The sequence below is a fragment of the Nelumbo nucifera genome, chromosome 3 (assembly GCF_055504915.1).
Source record: "Nelumbo nucifera cultivar China Antique chromosome 3, China Antique-T2T, whole genome shotgun sequence".
Classification (NCBI taxonomy): domain Eukaryota; kingdom Viridiplantae; phylum Streptophyta; class Magnoliopsida; order Proteales; family Nelumbonaceae; genus Nelumbo; species Nelumbo nucifera.
This window is the reverse complement of record NC_142651.1, coordinates 6,044,234-6,062,921: the sequence shown is the minus strand read 5'-3', so window position 1 is coordinate 6,062,921 and position 18,688 is coordinate 6,044,234. Positions and strand designations below refer to the sequence as shown.

The 18,688-nt window shown below is 39.0% G+C and overlaps 3 protein-coding genes across 22 annotated transcripts in view; 1 reads left to right on the top strand and 2 right to left on the bottom strand.

The window, feature by feature from the left end:
- Positions 1-19: 19 nt before the first annotated feature.
- Positions 20-1,784, top strand: LOC104592997 (GDSL esterase/lipase At3g48460-like). The gene is made up of 2 exons (XM_010252600.3): positions 20-895; positions 1,082-1,784. Exons 1-2 carry the CDS (start codon positions 203-205, stop codon positions 1,589-1,591), a joined length of 1,203 nt encoding a protein of 400 aa, XP_010250902.1. The 5' UTR covers positions 20-202; the 3' UTR covers positions 1,592-1,784.
- Positions 1,785-4,921: 3,137 nt separating this feature from the next.
- On the bottom strand, positions 4,922-6,991 carry LOC104592996 (E3 ubiquitin-protein ligase AIRP2-like). The gene is made up of 5 exons (XM_010252598.3): positions 6,521-6,991; positions 5,993-6,155; positions 5,767-5,833; positions 5,420-5,651; positions 4,922-5,324 (listed from the first exon to the last, which is right to left on the bottom strand). Exons 1-5 carry the CDS (start codon positions 6,607-6,609, stop codon positions 5,114-5,116), a joined length of 762 nt encoding a protein of 253 aa, XP_010250900.1. The 5' UTR covers positions 6,610-6,991; the 3' UTR covers positions 4,922-5,113.
- A 3,058-nt stretch (positions 6,992-10,049) lies between these two features.
- Positions 10,050-18,688, bottom strand: part of LOC104592994 (putative LRR receptor-like serine/threonine-protein kinase At1g67720) — a 29,335-nt gene continuing 20,696 nt past the window's right edge. For 10 of the 20 annotated variants that reach the window (XR_016083703.1, XR_016083706.1, XR_016083700.1 and 7 more), the window contains 2 exons: positions 11,803-11,906; positions 11,125-11,634 (listed from right to left, as the gene is read on the bottom strand). Coding sequence is in view for 8 of the 20 variants with exons in the window: in XM_088900071.1 (XP_088756197.1) it covers positions 11,850-11,906 (57 nt within the window). In the remaining 12 variants the exon portion in view is untranslated. Of the gene's footprint in view, positions 10,330-11,124; positions 11,635-11,802; positions 11,907-12,120; positions 12,259-18,688 lie in introns of those variants that run through there. The other 10 variants (XR_016083702.1, XR_016083705.1, XR_016083698.1 and 7 more) reach the window with 4 other exon arrangements.

The window sequence follows — 18,688 nt, the reverse complement described above, 5'->3', positions numbered from 1 at the left end:
AGACTGAACCAATCCATTTACCAAAAATTAAAATCCAGCCAGCCCACGGTGTCGATCCTCAAAGGACACGTCCACCATTGTGTAATTAACCGAGCTCTTAATATATAATACACTACTCTATTCTGGTAAGTGCCGCAGTGTGCACGTCTTTGTGAGTTGTGACTCCACCTCTGCTTGACTGATTCTAAGTTCTAACCAAACAATGGCGTCCAGCTGCCCTTCTTTGTCTCTCTCTTCCCCACAGACCCTTACCGCCCTCATCTTCTTCATCTCATTTGCTTCTCATCTTTCTTTGTTAACAGCTGCTACTACCATCGCCACCGGCAGCAGTAAAACAAGCAAGACAATTGGGAGTCGTTTCACGAAAATCTACGCCTTCGGCGACTCATTCACCGATACAGGGAACACGCGTTCAGCATCCACCGGCCCAACCAGTTTTGACCATGTATCCCAACTTCCCTATGGCATCACTTTCTTTCACCATCCCACCAACCGGTACTCAGACGGCCGGCTCGTAATTGACTTCTTAGCAGAAGCACTGTCCTTACCGTATTTACCGCCTTACATCAACCGAAAGGCCGATACATCTCATGGAGTCAATTTCGCAGTAGCTGGGTCGACGGCAATCGACCATGACTTCTTTGTTCGTAACAATCTCACGCTTAATAGGACTCCTCAGTCCCTGCACACTCAGCTTACTTGGTTTAACGAACTCTTGGAAGGCCATGGATGTGGTGGGTCGACACTGTCAGCCCAGTGCAGAGCAGAGTTGGGTGAGGCACTATTCTGGGTGGGCGAGATCGGGGCGAACGATTATGCTTACCTTTTCGGGTCTACTGTATCCCAAACCCTTGTTCAAGATCTAGCCATCAACAGTGTTACCAGATTTTTACAGGTATGTCGGTGGTGCTGCCGGTAAGACAGATCAAACTTCTTACGTTAATAAAACTTGGAATGCAGTCATCTTTTTACTTTTTATTTTATGTCGATTGAGCGAGTCGATCCAGACTCGAATCTTGCCACCTGGACAACATGGATAGCAGATGCTTGCATGTTTCTATTGACTGGCTTGGCTGGGCAGGAATTGCTGAAGAAGGGGGCAAAGTACATCGTGGTTCAAGGTCTGCCGATGACGGGGTGCCTGTCGCTGGCCATGACACTCGCACCCCCCAATGACAGAGACGACGTTGGGTGCGTGAGGAGCTCCAACATGCAGAGCAGGATGCACAACACAGCCCTCCAAAACAAGCTGCAGGAACTAAGGAGACAGCACCCAGATGCAATCATCGTCTATGCGGATTACTTCAATGCCTACAGTACAGTCGTGAAGAACCCTGTCAAGTATGGGTTCAAGGAAAAATTCAAGACCTGCTGTGGTTCTGGTGGTGACCCCTACAACTTAGATCCATTTGCTACATGTGGCTCACCAGCTGCATTGAAAGCCTGTCCAAACCCCGCCCAGTTCATCAACTGGGATGGTGTCCACCTCACAGAAGCCATGTACAAGACGGTTGCTGAATTGTTCCTTCATGGTGGGTACACTCGCCCTCCTCTCAATATCTTGATAAGCCACAAAATCCATGGCGCTTGACCCAGTTAAAGGCCACCTTAATTAGTTATTCTGGTTGTTACCACATCAACTTCGATCTCTGTTATTTTGTCTCTGTAGCTGTATGGCCGTAACTTAATGAACTAGTTCAGGTAGCTAGTTTGGACATTTACTGAATTAGAACATCATTAGATATATATATATATATGCGATGCTTGGTTTATTTCTCATTTCATTTCATGTTTCCTAATTGTCCCTGTTCGATCTGTGCCACATTACCTGAAAGATGTACATCATGACATTATTATAGAAAAAGGAGAAGGAAAAAAAGGGCTATTGTGAGCGCAGTTGAAATAGACCAAAGGCTGCATTTGACATTCCTTATTTTAAGGATTTATCTGCTTTTTGTAGTTAAAAACTCAGTATTCATCCGAGCATTTTAACAGCAAAAAGGAAATAAGTCCTTGAGGAATGTCAAATGCAGCCTAAATTGAAAAAGTGGATTTAACCATGCATTTAGCCTCCGTTTAAAGAAAGAAAATTGAGATAATCCATGAAGAATAAGCAATTGTCCACTGTGAAGAATTAAGATGAGTACTAAGAAAATAACTTCACCTTCCACTAGAGAAAGACACAATTGTGCACTGTGAGATTACTGAACAACTTGTTAAAATCTCACAGGTAACATAACAGATTTTTAATGCAGATTTCCCAAAGGGGTCATCTATAATCATTTACTATCTCTTATAAGTTATAACCCTGGTCAGCCAGGTCGCAATAGATCAACCCAGACCCTGCATTGGTGGGAGCCTCTTCACTGGGCTGCCCTATCTCTGATAAGTTATAACATGCTCGTTTGACCCTCCTAATGTCACTGCCCTTCCCACACATTGACCATTCTGGAGTTGAGGAACCTTACTAGAATAGTTGATGTGCCTCAACATTTTAATAGAGAACGGCCAGCAATTCAAATGCCACTGCTATTCTTCACAGAAATTAGATACTTCAGCATGACCAAACTTAGTCCAGAATAGCTTAGCTTAGATCAGAATCACTCCTGGTAACAATTATATCATCCTTAATTAGATATAATAGTTGATGTGCCTCGACATTTTAATAGAGAAGAACAGCCAGCAATTCAAATGCCACTACTATTCTTCACAGAAATTAGATACTTCAGCACAATGTTTTAAAAAACGACCTGAAACCGGAACCATTCTGGCCACCGGTTTCCTGGTCAATGATTCGACCATCCGGTTCGAATGGACGGCCCATTCTGACAAAAAATTAAAAAAATAATTAAAATAAAAAATGGCCAAACAACCAGCCGGGTCAATGGGTTGACCAATTCAACGGTTTTTAGCCAGGGACTGGGTTTGGGGTAAAACAGAACCGATTGCCTGGATGATTCCCGGGCCGAACGGTCCGACTGTCTGGGTCAACAGTGGTTTGAAAACCATGCTTCAGCATGACCAAACTTAGTCCAGAATAGCTTATCTTAGACCAGGATCACTCCTGGTAACAATTATATCATCCTTAAAGAAGCTAATCGACTCCAAGTTTTTCAGGAACATAGAGAGCTGTCATCCTCTCAATCATCTATGCATTGAAAAATCCTCTTAGCTTTGTAGCATGACTCAGCTTAGTCTATGTGTTTGGCATTCCAAGTGCTATGGTTTTTCAGTTTGAATACAAGATTATCACCAAATATGGTCACTAAAGATGATCATAGAGGAAGTAAAAAAAAATGTTCCATTTCACGGTTTCACACTTTCACCAGATGGGGATAAAGTGACAGAATAGCAGTTCAGCAAAGGATGAGACCATATACTACTCACTCTAAGAACAGGTAATGAGGTCTCGGCTTAAAAATCAATCAGAACTTCAAGCTATACTTTTTGGCCTCCTCTTGCCTATTTTAGAATCCACAGCTTGTGTCAGACCATAAGTTGAGAACAGCAAATGCATCGTATATAGCACAAATATAATAATATCAGGTCAAAGTGATGAAATAACTTTGCTTCCATTAAGTTTCTGGTAAAGGAACAAGCTTTTCAACAAATTAATTACCAAAATTATTCCTAATACCATGACCAACACCAATGTTGAAGTTTGTGGAGGAAGAATCATGGTATTAAAGGGATGAAGGTCAGGATTGGATTGGAAACACTTATTTGAGAATCTGCTCAAAGGTGAATTACCAATAGCTTTCCCCATTAGAGGAGCATTTTCTTGAGAATTTGGGTAAAGAATTTAAATATCACTCTTTTGGACCCTTTCCAGGTCTTTTCTTTTATCAATGACAAAGATGTGGACCTTCAAAGAGTGGAGTTGCGGAACAGGATTGATGTACCTGATTATAAGTAGTTAGGATATACTGCACAAGCTTTTTTCCTTTTGCAGAGACGAAACAATAATTACTTTCCTGCACCTTCTGGTTGGATCAAATTGGAACTTAAGACCAATTAAGTTAGCACTAACCAGCTGAATGATAAAGTGCTACAGGGTATTGGTAAAATATTACCCACTAGAAAAAACTGAAAGTTATTCTTACTTGGTCGCTGAAGAAGTTACTGGAATGCACCAACTATCTGTTTCCTGATATTAATCTGCTCTTGAAATTCAACCTCATATTTTTACAGTTTGTCCTAAAGTTGTTATGTGCTATGGTTCTGATTTCTGAAGAAGAGTTGGACTACGTTGCTGAGATTCATGTCAGACTACACATAACAGCAGCTTGGACTTGGAGCAGTATGTCCATGATAAACAAATATTTCCTTTTCCTCCCCAGTTGAAATCAGCATCAGTTGTGTTACTGTCCAGGTTACCAATATGACAGTATCTTGTTTCCACGGTAGCTCAAACCATTGATTAATTAGTGAATTAACATATCAACAGCATTTTGTTTCCAAGCAAGAATTAACTAATGTAATTATGTTTTCTTTCAAGGTAGCAAGCCAAGATTGTAACTTTATCAGGAAAAAGAAAATCTGTGCCACTTAAGATAAGAAGTATCATCATGACATGCCTGCGAAATTAAGAAAAGTAATACATATGCTGTATCAGTGTCATTCTCAGAATGTAACCATTCCAAAGGTTAAAAACATCCAGTTTGTGTTAAAGATCAGTAGGTTAGTGCAGGTGGACTTCAAATACAATGTATGAAATGGAATCACAGACCCAAATACCTTTATGTGCTTTCTCATGCAATTTCAGGTGGAAAGAAGAAAAATGCAGAATTCAAGTTCCATAAATGAGAAATTTGTTATTCACTCTGTTTTGAACCCTTTGGATGAGGATGGTAAACAAGAATAAAGTTGGTTGGGATCTTAAGAAACTATGGAATTTTCCCTCAACCGTCTCTATTTACACTTTGTTTTGACAATCAACAGAAATGAATTTCATTTAATTATAATGAAAAGAGGAAGAGTCATACTTTCACCAGACTATATTTACATTATATGGTTGCCTTTTTTCCTTTTTTGTTTCTGTACATCATTCTTCCCATCTTCCACTGATCAGGTGAGGCACTTTCTGTACATCATGCTTCTGGCCTCTCCTTGATCAGATTAGGTACTCATAATACACTAAGAAAAGGGTGTCTGGAATATCTTTTGGAAGCTGATTGATATAGAGGTAGAAGCGCAACAGGTCCTCCTTGGCTACCGTCTCTTTGTCAGCCACATCACCATGACTAGTGAGAACCCACAAGTCTCCTGACTTGACTCTCTTTATGCTTCCCCGACAAAAAGGGCAGGACTCTGACCTTGTATTCCTGTAATGTTTTATGGTAACAGAAACAATGAGAGAAAAAATGCAAGTCATTTGAAATTGAAAAAAAAAAAACTGAAACAAGGACATAATGTTTACCAGTCATGGTAGCAGTTTATGCACATTGCATGGCAACAATTAGGCAGGAGAACTTTAGTACATGGCTCCATGCAAATCCCACATTCATCTTCTCTCTCTAAATCCACATCCGATAGCTTTCTCCTCTCTTCCACCTTCCTTAAAAATATTTCCATACGAGAACTCTTTTCTTGAGTTATGTCCAACTCAACTGACTTATTATGGAGCTGTTGAAGAGAGGGTAATATAACAGCTGCAAGTCGGTTTTGGTTAGACATGAGAAGGCAGTAAAGATAACTAAAACAGTTCAAACCTCAATGTAATCATTAAGATATTAGGACAATAAAAAGTGGGCACTGTTTACAGACCATAGAATTCCCTAATTGTCGCTTTCCTTCCATGTGAAGAAATTTTTGATCGACCATCTGCGTAAACCTGTGCAATCATTACAGAAACCAACACAAAACAGGAACAACTTATCTTTATACAACATTGCTTAACATCCCATATAAAAGAGAGAGAGAGAGAGAGAGAAGAAAAATGGCAACCAAGATATGAGATGCCTTAATTGAACAGGCAAAAGTAGCAACCAACCTTATATACAAGTATGTGGAAAAGGTTGAGATATCTTGGGAGTAGACAGGTACAGGAAGAATCCATCCATTGAAGCAAAAGTAGAAATATAGGCGTCAAGCGATTGTAAGCCAATTTCATCTGAAGACATGCACCACCTTTTCCCCTGGGAATAGAAGCTGCTCTGCAAACCAGAATCGTTCAAGAAAAAAAAAGTCAATTTGACGAAAGTCACATAACTGTCTATCAACTATAATCACAACATGCAAGAAAATAGCCCACGAAGAAAACCCACAATTTCTTATTCCAGTCTCATTAATTTGATTTTATGCTTACTGGAATCCTAAGTTGGTGGTTCCTTTTCTAAAATGCCATCAATTCATTGATTTCAAAATGTAAATTACGAGGAAGGTCTGAGGAATTGCAGGGAAACATCAACAAAATGCAAAAATAGCAAAACTCACTAACCCATTATATAAACATGCATAAAATCTCTCTCTCTCTAAAACAGAATAAATAACGAGAGGAAGAGAGGAGATGAAAACTCACAAAGCATTGGCGTGCTGTATATCAGCCTCTAGAACTTTAAGAGACTCCTTACAGGAAGCCTTAGCGAGCTGATTATATAAAAACTCCATACTTCTCTGCCTTTAAGAAGATGCAACAGAGAGACGAGGGTAGATAAGAAATAAAGTTAAAGGTTGGATTGGTCGAATACACGAGTTGACAAGCCTTGTAGAATGTATCGTTAATGTATTATGACTACAAAAACAAGTTTTGAAGCAAAAGAGGAGAAAGATGGATCCTTGCAACAGCACGAAGATGTGATGATAAAGCAAGAGAGCGACAGAGAGAGATAAAGAGATAGGCTTTGGAGGGCTTTGAGCGCTAAATCCTCTGTTCTCTCATCAAAATCAAACTCTCCCATCTTTGGCTTTGTGCGGCTACTGGAATTTGGATTTTAGGACTTCGCTTCCCCTTGTAAGAAAAAAGAACGGGATAGAAAGGAGATGACATTTCTGATTTCTCGTTTCTTCTCATCTAACGAACAAAATATTGAAGTCTAACCGTACGATCGATGGAAAGGTGAAAATTACATATTTTACCCTTTGGCACTTTTACATTTACGTTGGGCAGTGGCATACACGTGATTCCCAAAATAATACGCCATTCATTATGACACGAGTACTTATTAGACTTGCCTCTGGGTTCTGGTATTTATGAGGCTTGCCTCTGGTATCTATTGTTTTCAGTCGTTGGTCTGATTGGTTAAATTGTTCTAATCGTCAGGGGTGGCCATATGAGCCGAGCTTTTCACATGTTATTTGACCTCAATTCATAAAAAGTTCAGTTTGGCTAGGTGTAAATTGAGATTTGAGTTATATTCGAACTTAGTATATAGGCCTGTTTGTTAATCGAGTCGAGGTAATAAAGTTCGGTTCATGAGGCTTACAAGTCTAATCGAGTTTTTATATGTATACATGTATACATACATATATTAATATATATATTATAATTTTAATTTATATATATAATAATTATTATTTTTTTGTATTTCTTAAATTTTTATCAAATAAAAAATAATTTTTATATGCATATTTTTATCTTATAAAACATTTAATTCACACTCAAACTCGAGCCAAATTTGAGCTCAAGTCTCTAGCTCGAATCGAGCTTGAGCCTGATAGTCTATTAGTGAGTCGAGCTCAAATAGCCAAATATTCGACTTGGCTCGACTCAAATCCACCCCTACACGCCCAACTATATATTTATAAAAATATATATGGAAAATAACAATATAGCCCCCATAATTTAAAGAAAGGGTAGTTTGAATATTTAAGAATGTTTAACAAGCAGTTAAATGTGATTATTTTTTTTTGAAGTTAATCAATGAAATAATAAGTAATAACATTGAAGGCAAAATGTTGGAATTCAAAGTTCAGAGCGTTTCTATTACAAATAAAAGTTAAAAATGGCTAAATATCGATATCTCCAAAGTACAAGGTGGTACTTTGTAATTTATAATTTATCCAAAAAAATATGGGTAAATTGCTAAAATCTCCCTTGAGCTAATTGCAGTCACCTCTCCTTAACTTTATGACATAATTGCAAGTAAACCCCTTTTGTTAGAATGAGGCATGATAATGTCCAAAATACCCATATAGTAACTTTTGACCAAAATGTTTATTTTCCAATTTTTCTCTTCACATGAATTGGTGCCCCAAACCCTTCCAATCTCTTTTTCTAAAATTGATTTATTTTTTCAAATTTGCCCTTCATATCAATCGTTCAAAGGGAAAGCTGCAACTTTAGTTCTCTAATTTTTGTTGCTTATAAAATTTATATTATTTTTTTTTTTTGTAGAAACCAGCCTCAGAAGTAATTCCATAAGTAGTTTGGACATTTTTGTGACTATTGTTAGATGATTTTCATAGAGGAAGTTTACTTGGAACTATGTCAGAAAACTCAAAAAAGATGATTGCAATTACCTAACTTCAAGGGAGATTTGAGCAATTGATAAAAACATCAATAAGAGGTTTCAGCAATTTACCCAAAAAAAATTCAATAGATCTAAATTTCTACCTAACCGGATGTTTAGCTTTAAACCGTCTAAGAAGCCACATTTATGGAACGGTTGGGTGTTGGAATTGGACCTTTTTTTTTTTTTTTCCTTTTGAATATCATGCTGATTTCTTCTCGAGTCAAAGGTGGTTCGGAACATGCGTATTCATACAATTGCATTGGGAGAGAGAGAGAAAAAGTCTTCCGTGCTCTCCATAACAGAGTGAGAGATGCTTATGGTTTTGGTCTTTGGGATGCGTAGGGCCAGGACTTGGGCCGTCTAAAGTCCAAAGGTATTAAATTCAAAGTTGGCCCATATCTGGCCAAGACAAATAAATAATGGCAGACCCCGGATGGATCATCCCACCTAAAAATGGATATCTCTGTTCAGCATGATCAAATGATCCTTACCCTTCAATTTGTCTTGTTTCCAAAGCTTTCTGAGAATTCTAATGGAACCTTTCTCCATAAACCAGTTGTGTTCATAAAACAACATGATTTCCCATCCAATTAATCTCTATAGTCCATAGGGGTGTGAGGGTGTCAAAAAGGTTCGGTCTGGACTGGATCCATGTATATCCTGACCTACTGTATGCATTGGTTCTGGGTCTTACCGAATTAGGTCTCAGGTCATATGGTAATCGGCTAATGATTATATAAACATTGGCAAAATCTAATTAAAATCAATAAAATATAATCTTTGTTACATGCATAAACTACTTATAAAAGTGGGGAAATGTAGATTTATTTTATTTCCTCTTATCTTATCTAATTTAAATGGATCCGAGTTGGATATTATCACAGGGTCCAAAGTTCATGGATAAAAGTGCAAGTTGGGCAGGTTGGACTGGATTTATGGTTAATCCAGGAATGGCTCTAAAATTTGGGTTTAAGGCCTGAGCTCAAGATCAAGTCCGATTTTTTCAATTCGAGCCTAGCCCGCACTGTAATTTGATGTATTTGGGTTGGGCTCGGGCCCAGGCTAAGCTCGGGTTAGTCGATGAATCAACTCTAAAATTATACATATACAAATGTATTTATACAAATATATAAAATATGTATACAAATATATATGTATATATATGTAAATATGTATGCAACATTTACATATACACATATGTATGTATAAATGTATATAATTGGACCGGGCTTGGATTGAATTCAGGCTACTCAAGGGCTAGGCCTGAACCCAGCCCAAAAAATAAAAAAAAGCCAGACTTCTTGAACAAGAGTCCAGCCTGAGGATCGAAAATCCAAACCCAACCCATATAAAATTCCAGACTAAGCCAGTTCGGACTCGAATTGGGCCCACCCAAATTGCACCCCTATTCGTAGACCTAGAAACCCGGGTGTTCGGATACCTATTGGTGCTGCTACCATTGAGACTCTGAGAACTGTGCTCGAATACCTAAACATGTGTTGACTGTTGAGTTACAGGGGGTCACAGATCATTTCTCTCTCTCTCTCTCTCTCTCTATCTGGTCATACTCATGCTACATTGGACAAGCCCGACCCATTCAAAATTTCAAATGCTGGTTCTCAAACTCAAGCCAAACACCCCTGAAGTCTTCCAAAACGGTTGACAATTGAAGAGATCTAGGGATTCTGTTACATTAATTGAGAGAAAAAAAAAGATTAAGAAAGCAATATATAATGCATATAAAGCCGTTGTTCAAACAATTCGCTCATCTTCAACCCATGTTAACCTACCATAAAAAAAGGAAGAAAAACTTCAATTCATGTTCAAAAATAAATCTTCAATCCATGCTCCTTAGTCATCTGATGACCTAGAATTCCTGAAAAGAGATGGTCCTAACAATAAATTATCAAACTTATATAAAATTACAAATTAGGGAATATTGCAAATCCCCCTAAATATACATTACTATTATGAGATATGGGTAAACATAATATTCTCCAACTGATTGTGAATTCAGTTATAGTTGTAGTTACTAATTACTTTGCCTTCCCTTCTTCTCAGAATAACTCTCCAAAATACGATCCAAAAACAAATGAGAAGGTGCTAATTTCATCCGAGTAAAAGGGAAATCATCTTTGAAGTGGGGAAAGTATGCTATCTTTTTCTTCTTTTTTTTTTTTTTGTGAAAAACAGGGTTTTGTTTCTTGGGATTTGTTAGTATCGACTGTATAGGGGTAGTTTACTCCTTTTATTTATGTTTAAGCTGATGTGTAATGTTTATGTTAAATGATGTGTCCCATACTTAAGTAGGGACATAATAATCTTTTTGTTTTATTCTAATAGAAACATATAAATATAACCTGGCCAATAAAGAAAGTGGTTTTTTTTCTCTCCTGTTCGAACCAGTTTTCTTCTTCACCTTTCTTTTCTTCTCTTCTTCTCTCCTCTAATCTTCCTCTAGTTTTAACAGAATTCTAGTGCAGGTCTGAACTTTAACAAAGGATATTAACAATGAACAAGAGAAATAAAACTTTTTGTGGCTAACGAAAAAGAGGGCTGTGAGCCTGTGGCCGTCATTAGGTGGTGTGAAACTGTGAATTGATCAAGAGAAAGGAAATTAAAGGCGCAAAAGGTCAAAAAGGAAATTTGCAAAATCAACATGCAAATGAGGTTAGGTGATTAAATAATTATAGTAGTATTACTTTTAAAGGATTGCAACTGTTAGATAGTTAAATTGTTAAGTTTGTACTAATTGAGAAACTGCTAATTAAGGAACACATACCAAAATAAAACGCCATAGTTTCAGCATTTCTCTATTAAAAGAACAAAAGAAATAAGTACAAAAGCAGGATAGAATAACTTTATGGATGACCTATCTCAGGGCAATTCCTTATTTTCCTGAATTAATTTGTGGTTCAACCATTGTCACTGCGGATGTACTACGTTTTATCAACAATTATGTTACGGCCTCAAGGATCATGATACACAGGATTGGAACTGGAGAAATCGTCATCATCCATCTAACCACGAAAGCCCCTGGTCTCGTATTTTTTGGTCTTACTAACAAACACCTACTATAAGTATTCACATGAAATGGAGTCTTGGACTTCAGCTCCCTAATAGTGACAGCACTGGTAACACCAACTTACATTAGAGGGCACAGCATTTGGTAGCAGTTTCACTGCATGGGATGTCAACCTTAGCCAAGTTAGATAATTCTAACCAATCCAAAATTAAGGATACAAATTTTATTTGTGAATAAACAAAAATATGCACATGATATAAGTGGATAAGTTCTAACCCCAGGTAAATTGTATGTATGTTTTTCAGTTTAATAGATGTTGATTACCTTTTATATAACCGGGCCATGAACCATAAACTATATCATTTCAAGGTCTACATCAGTAAAATCTTAAGCAATTGGCCATTCAAGATTAAAAGGACGTTCAAAACCTGCAGGTTACATAGTAACAAAACATAAGAATAAATATAAAATGATAGCTTAAATAAAAGTTAGCAAGTCAAGAACTGAGAATAACAAGATGCCACAAAATGAAATTGTTTTTTCTAGCTTTTGGAGGATTTGTAACCCATAATGTGCTCATCTAAGAAAGCCATCCCAGTTATTAAAAAAATTAGAGTTTATTTCTTGAAATGTCTGACTTACCCAGTGCTATCTTCAGTTATAACTTAGAACAGCTAGATGGTGAACTTTGCACTTTGAAAATTCACTGGAAGACCACAGTGGAATCATTTCATCACAGGTAGCACCGCAACATGCATTTTCGATAATATAATTTGCTATGATATTAGACAAAGAATTGTGATTCAATGATTTAGCAATAAATCATGCCCTGTCACTTTCTAATATCTGTCTATTAAAGGGTGTTACGAGGCAGAAAAAAATGGATGATAACAAAAACACAACATCATTCTCACAGCAAGTCTGCTCTGTTCTTCATCATCATGATCCAACAACAAACAAAGTGGTGACTTATATTTATAAAACTGTATTCTGTACCTCACCACCAAGTCCACAATAGTGTACCAACTTGTCATTTGACGTGGTATATGGGCAGACCATCAATAAACAACCAATATGTCCAGATGATTTTATGGGTTCCCATGAAGATCTGAAACCTCGTTATCATTTATCAACCAGCGACTGCAAAATGAAGAACATCACCGGAGATTGTTAACACCGGCAACCGGCGACAATTCTCAAAGCAAGAAAAACCTAAAGGTAAGTAGTTTCTGAAAGCTGGGAGATGGAAAGGAGATTCGTGTTAGTCGGATCAAAATCCTCTGAAATCAGACGAAGTCCCAACCATGGAGATGATCTTGCATTAATGGCAACAATTCTCAAAGCAAGAAAAACCTAAGGTAAGTAGTTTCTGAAAGCTGGGAGATGGAAAGGAGATTCGTGATAGTCGGATCAAAATCCTCTGAAATCAAACGAAGTCTCAACCATGGAGATGATCTTGCATTAATGGAAAGGGGCATGGGAGCGTGGGCACGAATAGTCCTGTCTCAAGAGGACGTTCTCTGGACCAGAACTTACATTCAGGAAGCTTTGGAAAACAAGCGAAAACATTTAGCAGACCGTAAGAGAGTCAACAAAGGAAGAATCCTATGCCTACAGCTTAAAGAAAATACATGGGGGAGATTCATTCGTCTTAGTAGATGGGAAAAATCAGACAAAGTAAGGACTATATGCATCCCAGAAGAAGCAGAAACTGGAGGTTGGAATTCTTTCATCCAGTTTTTGGATTGTGCTTGTCCTCCCAAAGTGAACCCCTGTCCTGTAAACTTAACGCAAGATCTCTTCCCCTCGTTTGAAGCCAAAAGTAGGATAATTAAGACTGGAGGTTCTGCATTCCTGTCTATTGTCCATCAAGATAAACCTTTCGGAAACTGGAAGTTGGCCTTTGTATGCTCGAAACCACCTTCGTTGAACTGGAAAGAAGATGAGTTAGGATTGTCCGCGATTCTACACTCAAAATATTTACTGAAACTGCGCCCTTTTGAACAAAACAAAGCAGTGGGTTTTGCCCCTTCAGAAGATCTGATCTTATCCTGGACCAAGATTAAATCATTTTTTGTCTTCGGTGGCTGGGTTCAAATAGAGCGCTGGTGGCCAAAGATAAATGCAGTCCCAGAACAATCGAGCTTCGGAGGCTAGCTAAAGCTAAGAGGTTTACCCTTCCACCTCTGGACGAAGGAAACTTTCTCCCTAATAGGAGACCTTTGCGGAGGCCTTGAAGAAATAGACCCTAGAACTCTAAACCTCTCTGAGATAAGCTTCACCAGAATCAAGGTGAAAAACCGCGGTATTCATGCTATCCCTCGAGCAATCTCCGTTCTGGACAGAAAGGTGTGGTTCTACCTCTCAGTGGAGGTGGAGAAGATGAACGAGTCACCTCCCTCTCACTCCGAGCTGATTCGCACTAACGACACATATCCACGTGGCAATTCTACCTTAGCAGCTCCAAAACTGGATCGGACTAGAGGTTTTCGTAGGGGAGAAGAAAAGTCGGTGGCGGCCTGGCGGGATTCCGAGCAGCAGCGCAAGAGCCTTCTTTCCCCATTAAACCTAAAGTTCTTGAAGATCCTAAAAGAAGCAAGAAAGGTGGGGACAGTCACAACCCCCCTTTGAAGAAACTTTTCAAATTTCAAAATACCCCCCCCCCCAACCCGATTTTTCAAGACTGAACCTTGACCGATTTGAAATTTTGGGCGGACCCTTTCAAACCCAAGGCCCACATAAGGTTTTCGACGCAAACACCTCAAGCCCACCAGCAACCCCCGGCTCAGGCCAGTCCATTCTGGAAACTCCCCCGGCTCAGGCCGACATACTGGAAACGTCTTCAAGGCTCCAACTCCTTCTGTGAGTTCGGATTTCCCTTCTGCCAGTGAAGAAGATGATACAAAGGAAGACCTTAGCTCGTATGCAACAGAAGCAGAATTAGACCCTCGAGAGTTAGCTCTTGAAAGGGCAAAAGATTTGTTCGCTGGGAAAGAGTTTTGGGGAAGTGTGGAGATACTCGAGCAGACTCATTTGATTGATCCAGACTATGGAGCAATTTCAGAATCAGACCCCTTTGTTCGCAGACAAGGAAGAGATTCACCAACCCTCTCTCCTATCTCTTGCCAAAATCCTAATCCATATTCAGGGAGATACTCCGCCCATCATTCTTCTGTATCTAACTTTCAACCTCCTGTTACCTCTTCTATCTCTCATCGTCTTTTATCTCCATCTCTTTTCTCAGGTTCAAATGAATTGTCATCCCACCCAAAGCAGAAAGTTTCTTAGGCAGCTGCTCCATCAAGCATTGGTAGGAAGGCGGTGGAGAATATGGGAAATGTTAACATAGCTGAAGCCTTGGGAATTGAAAGAAGAGATGAAGAAGATGAAAAACAGAGAACTTTCGAGAAAGAGAAGACCAAATCCGGTAAGATTCAGGAGAAAAGTAGAAAAAAAGGTCCCAAAAAAAGAAGTAAAGAGGCTTCAGTGGGGATTAATGGATCGCACCTCAGATGGAAGTAGGGCAAACAAGGGGAATTCTGTTAGAGTGACTCAATGAAGGTATTAAGATGGAATGTCAGGGGTTTGGGAGGGCAGCTTAAAAGAAGCTTAGTGAAAGAAACTTTGAAAAGAGAAAACCCAGACATAATTATTCTTCAAGAATCAAAAAAGGAAGTGTTATTGACAGAAAACCCATGAAAGCCATTTGGGGAATAAGGGGTAGAAAATGGACTGCTGTTCCAGCGGTGAGATCTGCTGGTGGAATCATCCTAGCATTGAAGGAAGACGAAATCTCAGGTTTGGAGATAGACAAAGGTGAATTCTCAGTCTCGGTTTTGTTCACAAATATTATAGATGGGTTCAGCTGGATTCTTACCGAAGTGTATGGCCCCAACTCTCCTTCTGAGAGAGAGATTTTGGGAAGAATTGGATTCCCTGCATGAAGAGGAAGATATCTCGTGGTGTTTAGCTGGTGACTTCAACGTCACCAGATTCAGTCTGGAACACTCCAATGGTAGAGCCCCAACCAGAAGTATGAGGAACTTATCTAAATTTGTTCCAGACATAACTTGTGCAACCTCCCCCTTACTAATGGACTCTTCACCTGGTCAAATATGCAAGAAAATGTCATAAGTTGCAGATTTGATAGATTTCTGCTTTCTCAGGAATGGCTGGAGAGATTCCCCAACCTTTGCGAAGAACTTTGCCCAAGATGTACCTCAGATCACTGACCTATCTTGCTGAACACTGAAATAATTATCAAAAGAAAGACCCCTTTTAGACTGGAAAAATTCTGGTTATCTCACAAAGATTTCAACAAAAAGGTTGTAGCATGGTGGGAAGATTGCAAAGTAGAGGGTTGGGCTGGTTTCAGGCTTCTACAAAAATTAAGAGCTCTAAAGAGAAACCTGAAAGCTTGGGAAGAGAGGAATTTAAAGCTGTTGAAGAAGAGAAGAAAAGAATTCTGACGGAGTTAGAGGAGTTGAATGGTAGAGAACAAAATGGGACCCTTGATGTTTTAAACAAAAGTAAAAGAGCATATTTGAGAAAGGAATGGGAACAACTGATCAGAAGAGAAGAAATTTACCGGAGACAAAGATCAAGAGTGAGATGGCTGAAAGGAGATAATAATTCTAGATTCTTTCACACTTATGCCTCGGGAAGGAGTAGGAAGAACTTCATCTCTAAGCTGAAATTGAACCAAAGGGAAGTGGAGAATCCTGAGGAAATTAAGGAAGCCTTCCTTTCCTTCTTCAAAAACCTTTACTCCAAGGATAGTAATAACCAGTTTACATTGAATAGATGGGAAGGCACAACTCTATCAGCTGAAAAGAAGGTTTGGTTGGAAAGAAGCTTTGAAGAGGAAGAAGTTAAAAAGGTTGTCTTCGTTATGGATGGAGATAGGGCTCCAAGACCGGATGGTTTTCCCATCTTTTTCTTCCAGCAGTGTTGGGAAATAGTAAAGTCAAATCTCATGGATTTTTTTAGGGACTTTCACTCTTCTGCCATTGTTAACAAAGGCCTAAATTCAACCTTTCTCTGCCTCATCCCAAAGAAAGGGGGAGTCTTGGAAGTTAAAGACTTTAGACCAATAAGTTTGATAGGGAGCATCTATAAAATTCTGGATAAGGTCTTGGCCAAAAGACTCAAAGAAGTCCTAGAAGATCTAATTTCCCCAAACCAATTTGCTTTTGTAAAAGTGAGACAAATTGTGGACAGCATTCTAATTACAAATGAGTGTGTGGAAGACAAAAAATCCTCTGGGAACCTGGGGGTCCTAGTGAAATTAGATCTGGAAAAGGCGTATATGATAAAGTGGATTGGGATTGTATTTTATATTGCTTAAAGATGAGAGGCTTCGGTAGCAAATGGATCAGGTGGATTAAGGGTTGCATTGGTTCCTCATGATTTTCTGTGTTGATAAATGGTGAAGCGAAAGGCTACTTTAAGGCTAGTAGGGGTCTCAGACAAGGTTGCCTACTTTCCCCCATTTTATTCATTTTGGTTATGGACATCTTTAACTATCTTTTCAATAAGGCTACTCTCCTTAACTTGGTGAAAGGATTCAAAGTGGGAAGGGACAAGATTCACATTTCACACTTACAGTTTGCTGATGACATAATTTTGTTCTTGGATGCCTCCATAACCAACATCACAAACACTAAAAGGATAATTGAATGTTTCGAACTCATCACTGGTTTGAGGGTTAACTTTTGCAAAAGTTCTATAGTAGCTCTTAACTCAGTGGAAGTGGAACTTCTAGAAAGCTTCAAATCTTTGTTGGGGTGTAAAGAGGAGAGTCTTCCTATTTCCTATCTAGGGATGCCTCTTGGAGGGAATCCAAAATCTCTCAATTTCTAGATACCTGTGGTGGAGAAATGTGAGAAGAAACTATCATCTTGGAAGAAGTGTTATCTCTCAAAAGGGGGAAGGCTTACTCTCTTGAAGGCCTCCTTAGCAAATTTGCCAGTCTACTTCCTTTCAATCTTCCAGATTCCAACCAAAGTCGAAATCAAATTGAGAAGCTTCAAAGGAACTTTCTTTGGGAAAGAGGTGAGGAAAAGAGAAGTCACTTAGTCAGTTGGAAACAAGTATGCAAGCCTAAAGAGGAAGGTTTGGGAATTGGGAACTTATAAGAGAAAAATTCTTCTCTTAGGTAAATGGCTGTGGAGGTTCCCTAAAGAACCCAATGCTCTTTGGACAGCTGTCATCTCAAGCAAATACGGATCAAATGCAAATGGGTGGGATAGCAATCTCCATTTGAACATGATTAAGTCCACAAACCCTTGGAAAGGTATCATCTCCACCCACACTGCTTTCTTTCCTTTTATAAGATATAAAGTAAGAAATGGCTCCAAAATAAAACTCTGGAAAGACCTTTGGTGGGGGGAATCTACCCTTGCAGCCTCTTTCCCTAGACTCTTCCTGCCTTCTAGACCACTGTTGAGAACACCCTAAACCTTCGACTCAGAATACCCCCAAGGGATTCAGAAATTTCTGAATTAATAGACTTAATTCAGACCCTTAAAGAAGCCTACATCTCCCCCTCCTATTCTGACACCCGAATCTGGACCCTGCCCCCCACTGGCGAATTATCTCCTAAGTCTATGTTCAAGGTTTTGATTGCTGATGAACAACATCCCTCCTTTCCTTTTAAGAAGATCTGGTGTAGCCATGCCCCCTCAAGTTTGTTTCTTTGTCTGGGAAGCTTGTCTCCAAAAATTAAACACTTGTGATCTCTTGCAAAAAAAGTTTTTGGGAAGACTGTCCATCTCCCCTCATGTTTGTTTTTTATGCTTCAATGAAGGTGAATCAGCAGATCACATTTTTCTTCACTACAAATTCACCCAAAAGGTTTGGTTCCATTTCCTGAAACTGGCAGGTTGCAGCTGGGCTATACCAAAGCATATTATGGACTTTCTACATCAATGGCAGGTTACAGCTGGCAGGTTTAAGTAAAAGGGGTAAAGTTTACTGGCAATCAATGCTACATGCAGTGTTGTGGGGAGTTTGGAATGAAAGAAATAAACTGCTCTTTGACAACAAATTCAGGCCCCTGGAGGAGTTAATTTCAGACATTTCTTACCTTTGCAACCTTTGGACGGTGAACTCAGATCTGTTCAAAGGACTCTCAGTCAATGATCTCAATAGAGATGCTTACCCCTTTCTATTTCTACCGCACCTCCATCAAACATCCTCGAGACATCCT

Excerpts from the sequence above, each read along its gene's own strand:
- LOC104592997 (XM_010252600.3), top strand. The coding sequence starts at position 203 with ATGGCGTCCAGCTGCCCTTCTTTGTCTCTCTCTTCCCCACAGACCCTT. Across the intron at positions 896-1,081 it reads GTGTTACCAGATTTTTACAG|GAATTGCTGAAGAAGGGGGC; the intron begins GTATGTCGGTGG and ends TTGGCTGGGCAG.
- LOC104592996 (XM_010252598.3), bottom strand. The coding sequence starts at position 6,609 with ATGGAGTTTTTATATAATCAGCTCGCTAAGGCTTCCTGTAAGGAGTCT. Across the intron at positions 5,834-5,992 it reads TCCACATACTTGTATATAAG|GTTTACGCAGATGGTCGATC; the intron begins GTTGGTTGCTAC and ends ATGATTGCACAG. Across the intron at positions 5,325-5,419 it reads ATAAACTGCTACCATGACTG|GAATACAAGGTCAGAGTCCT; the intron begins GTAAACATTATG and ends AAAACATTACAG.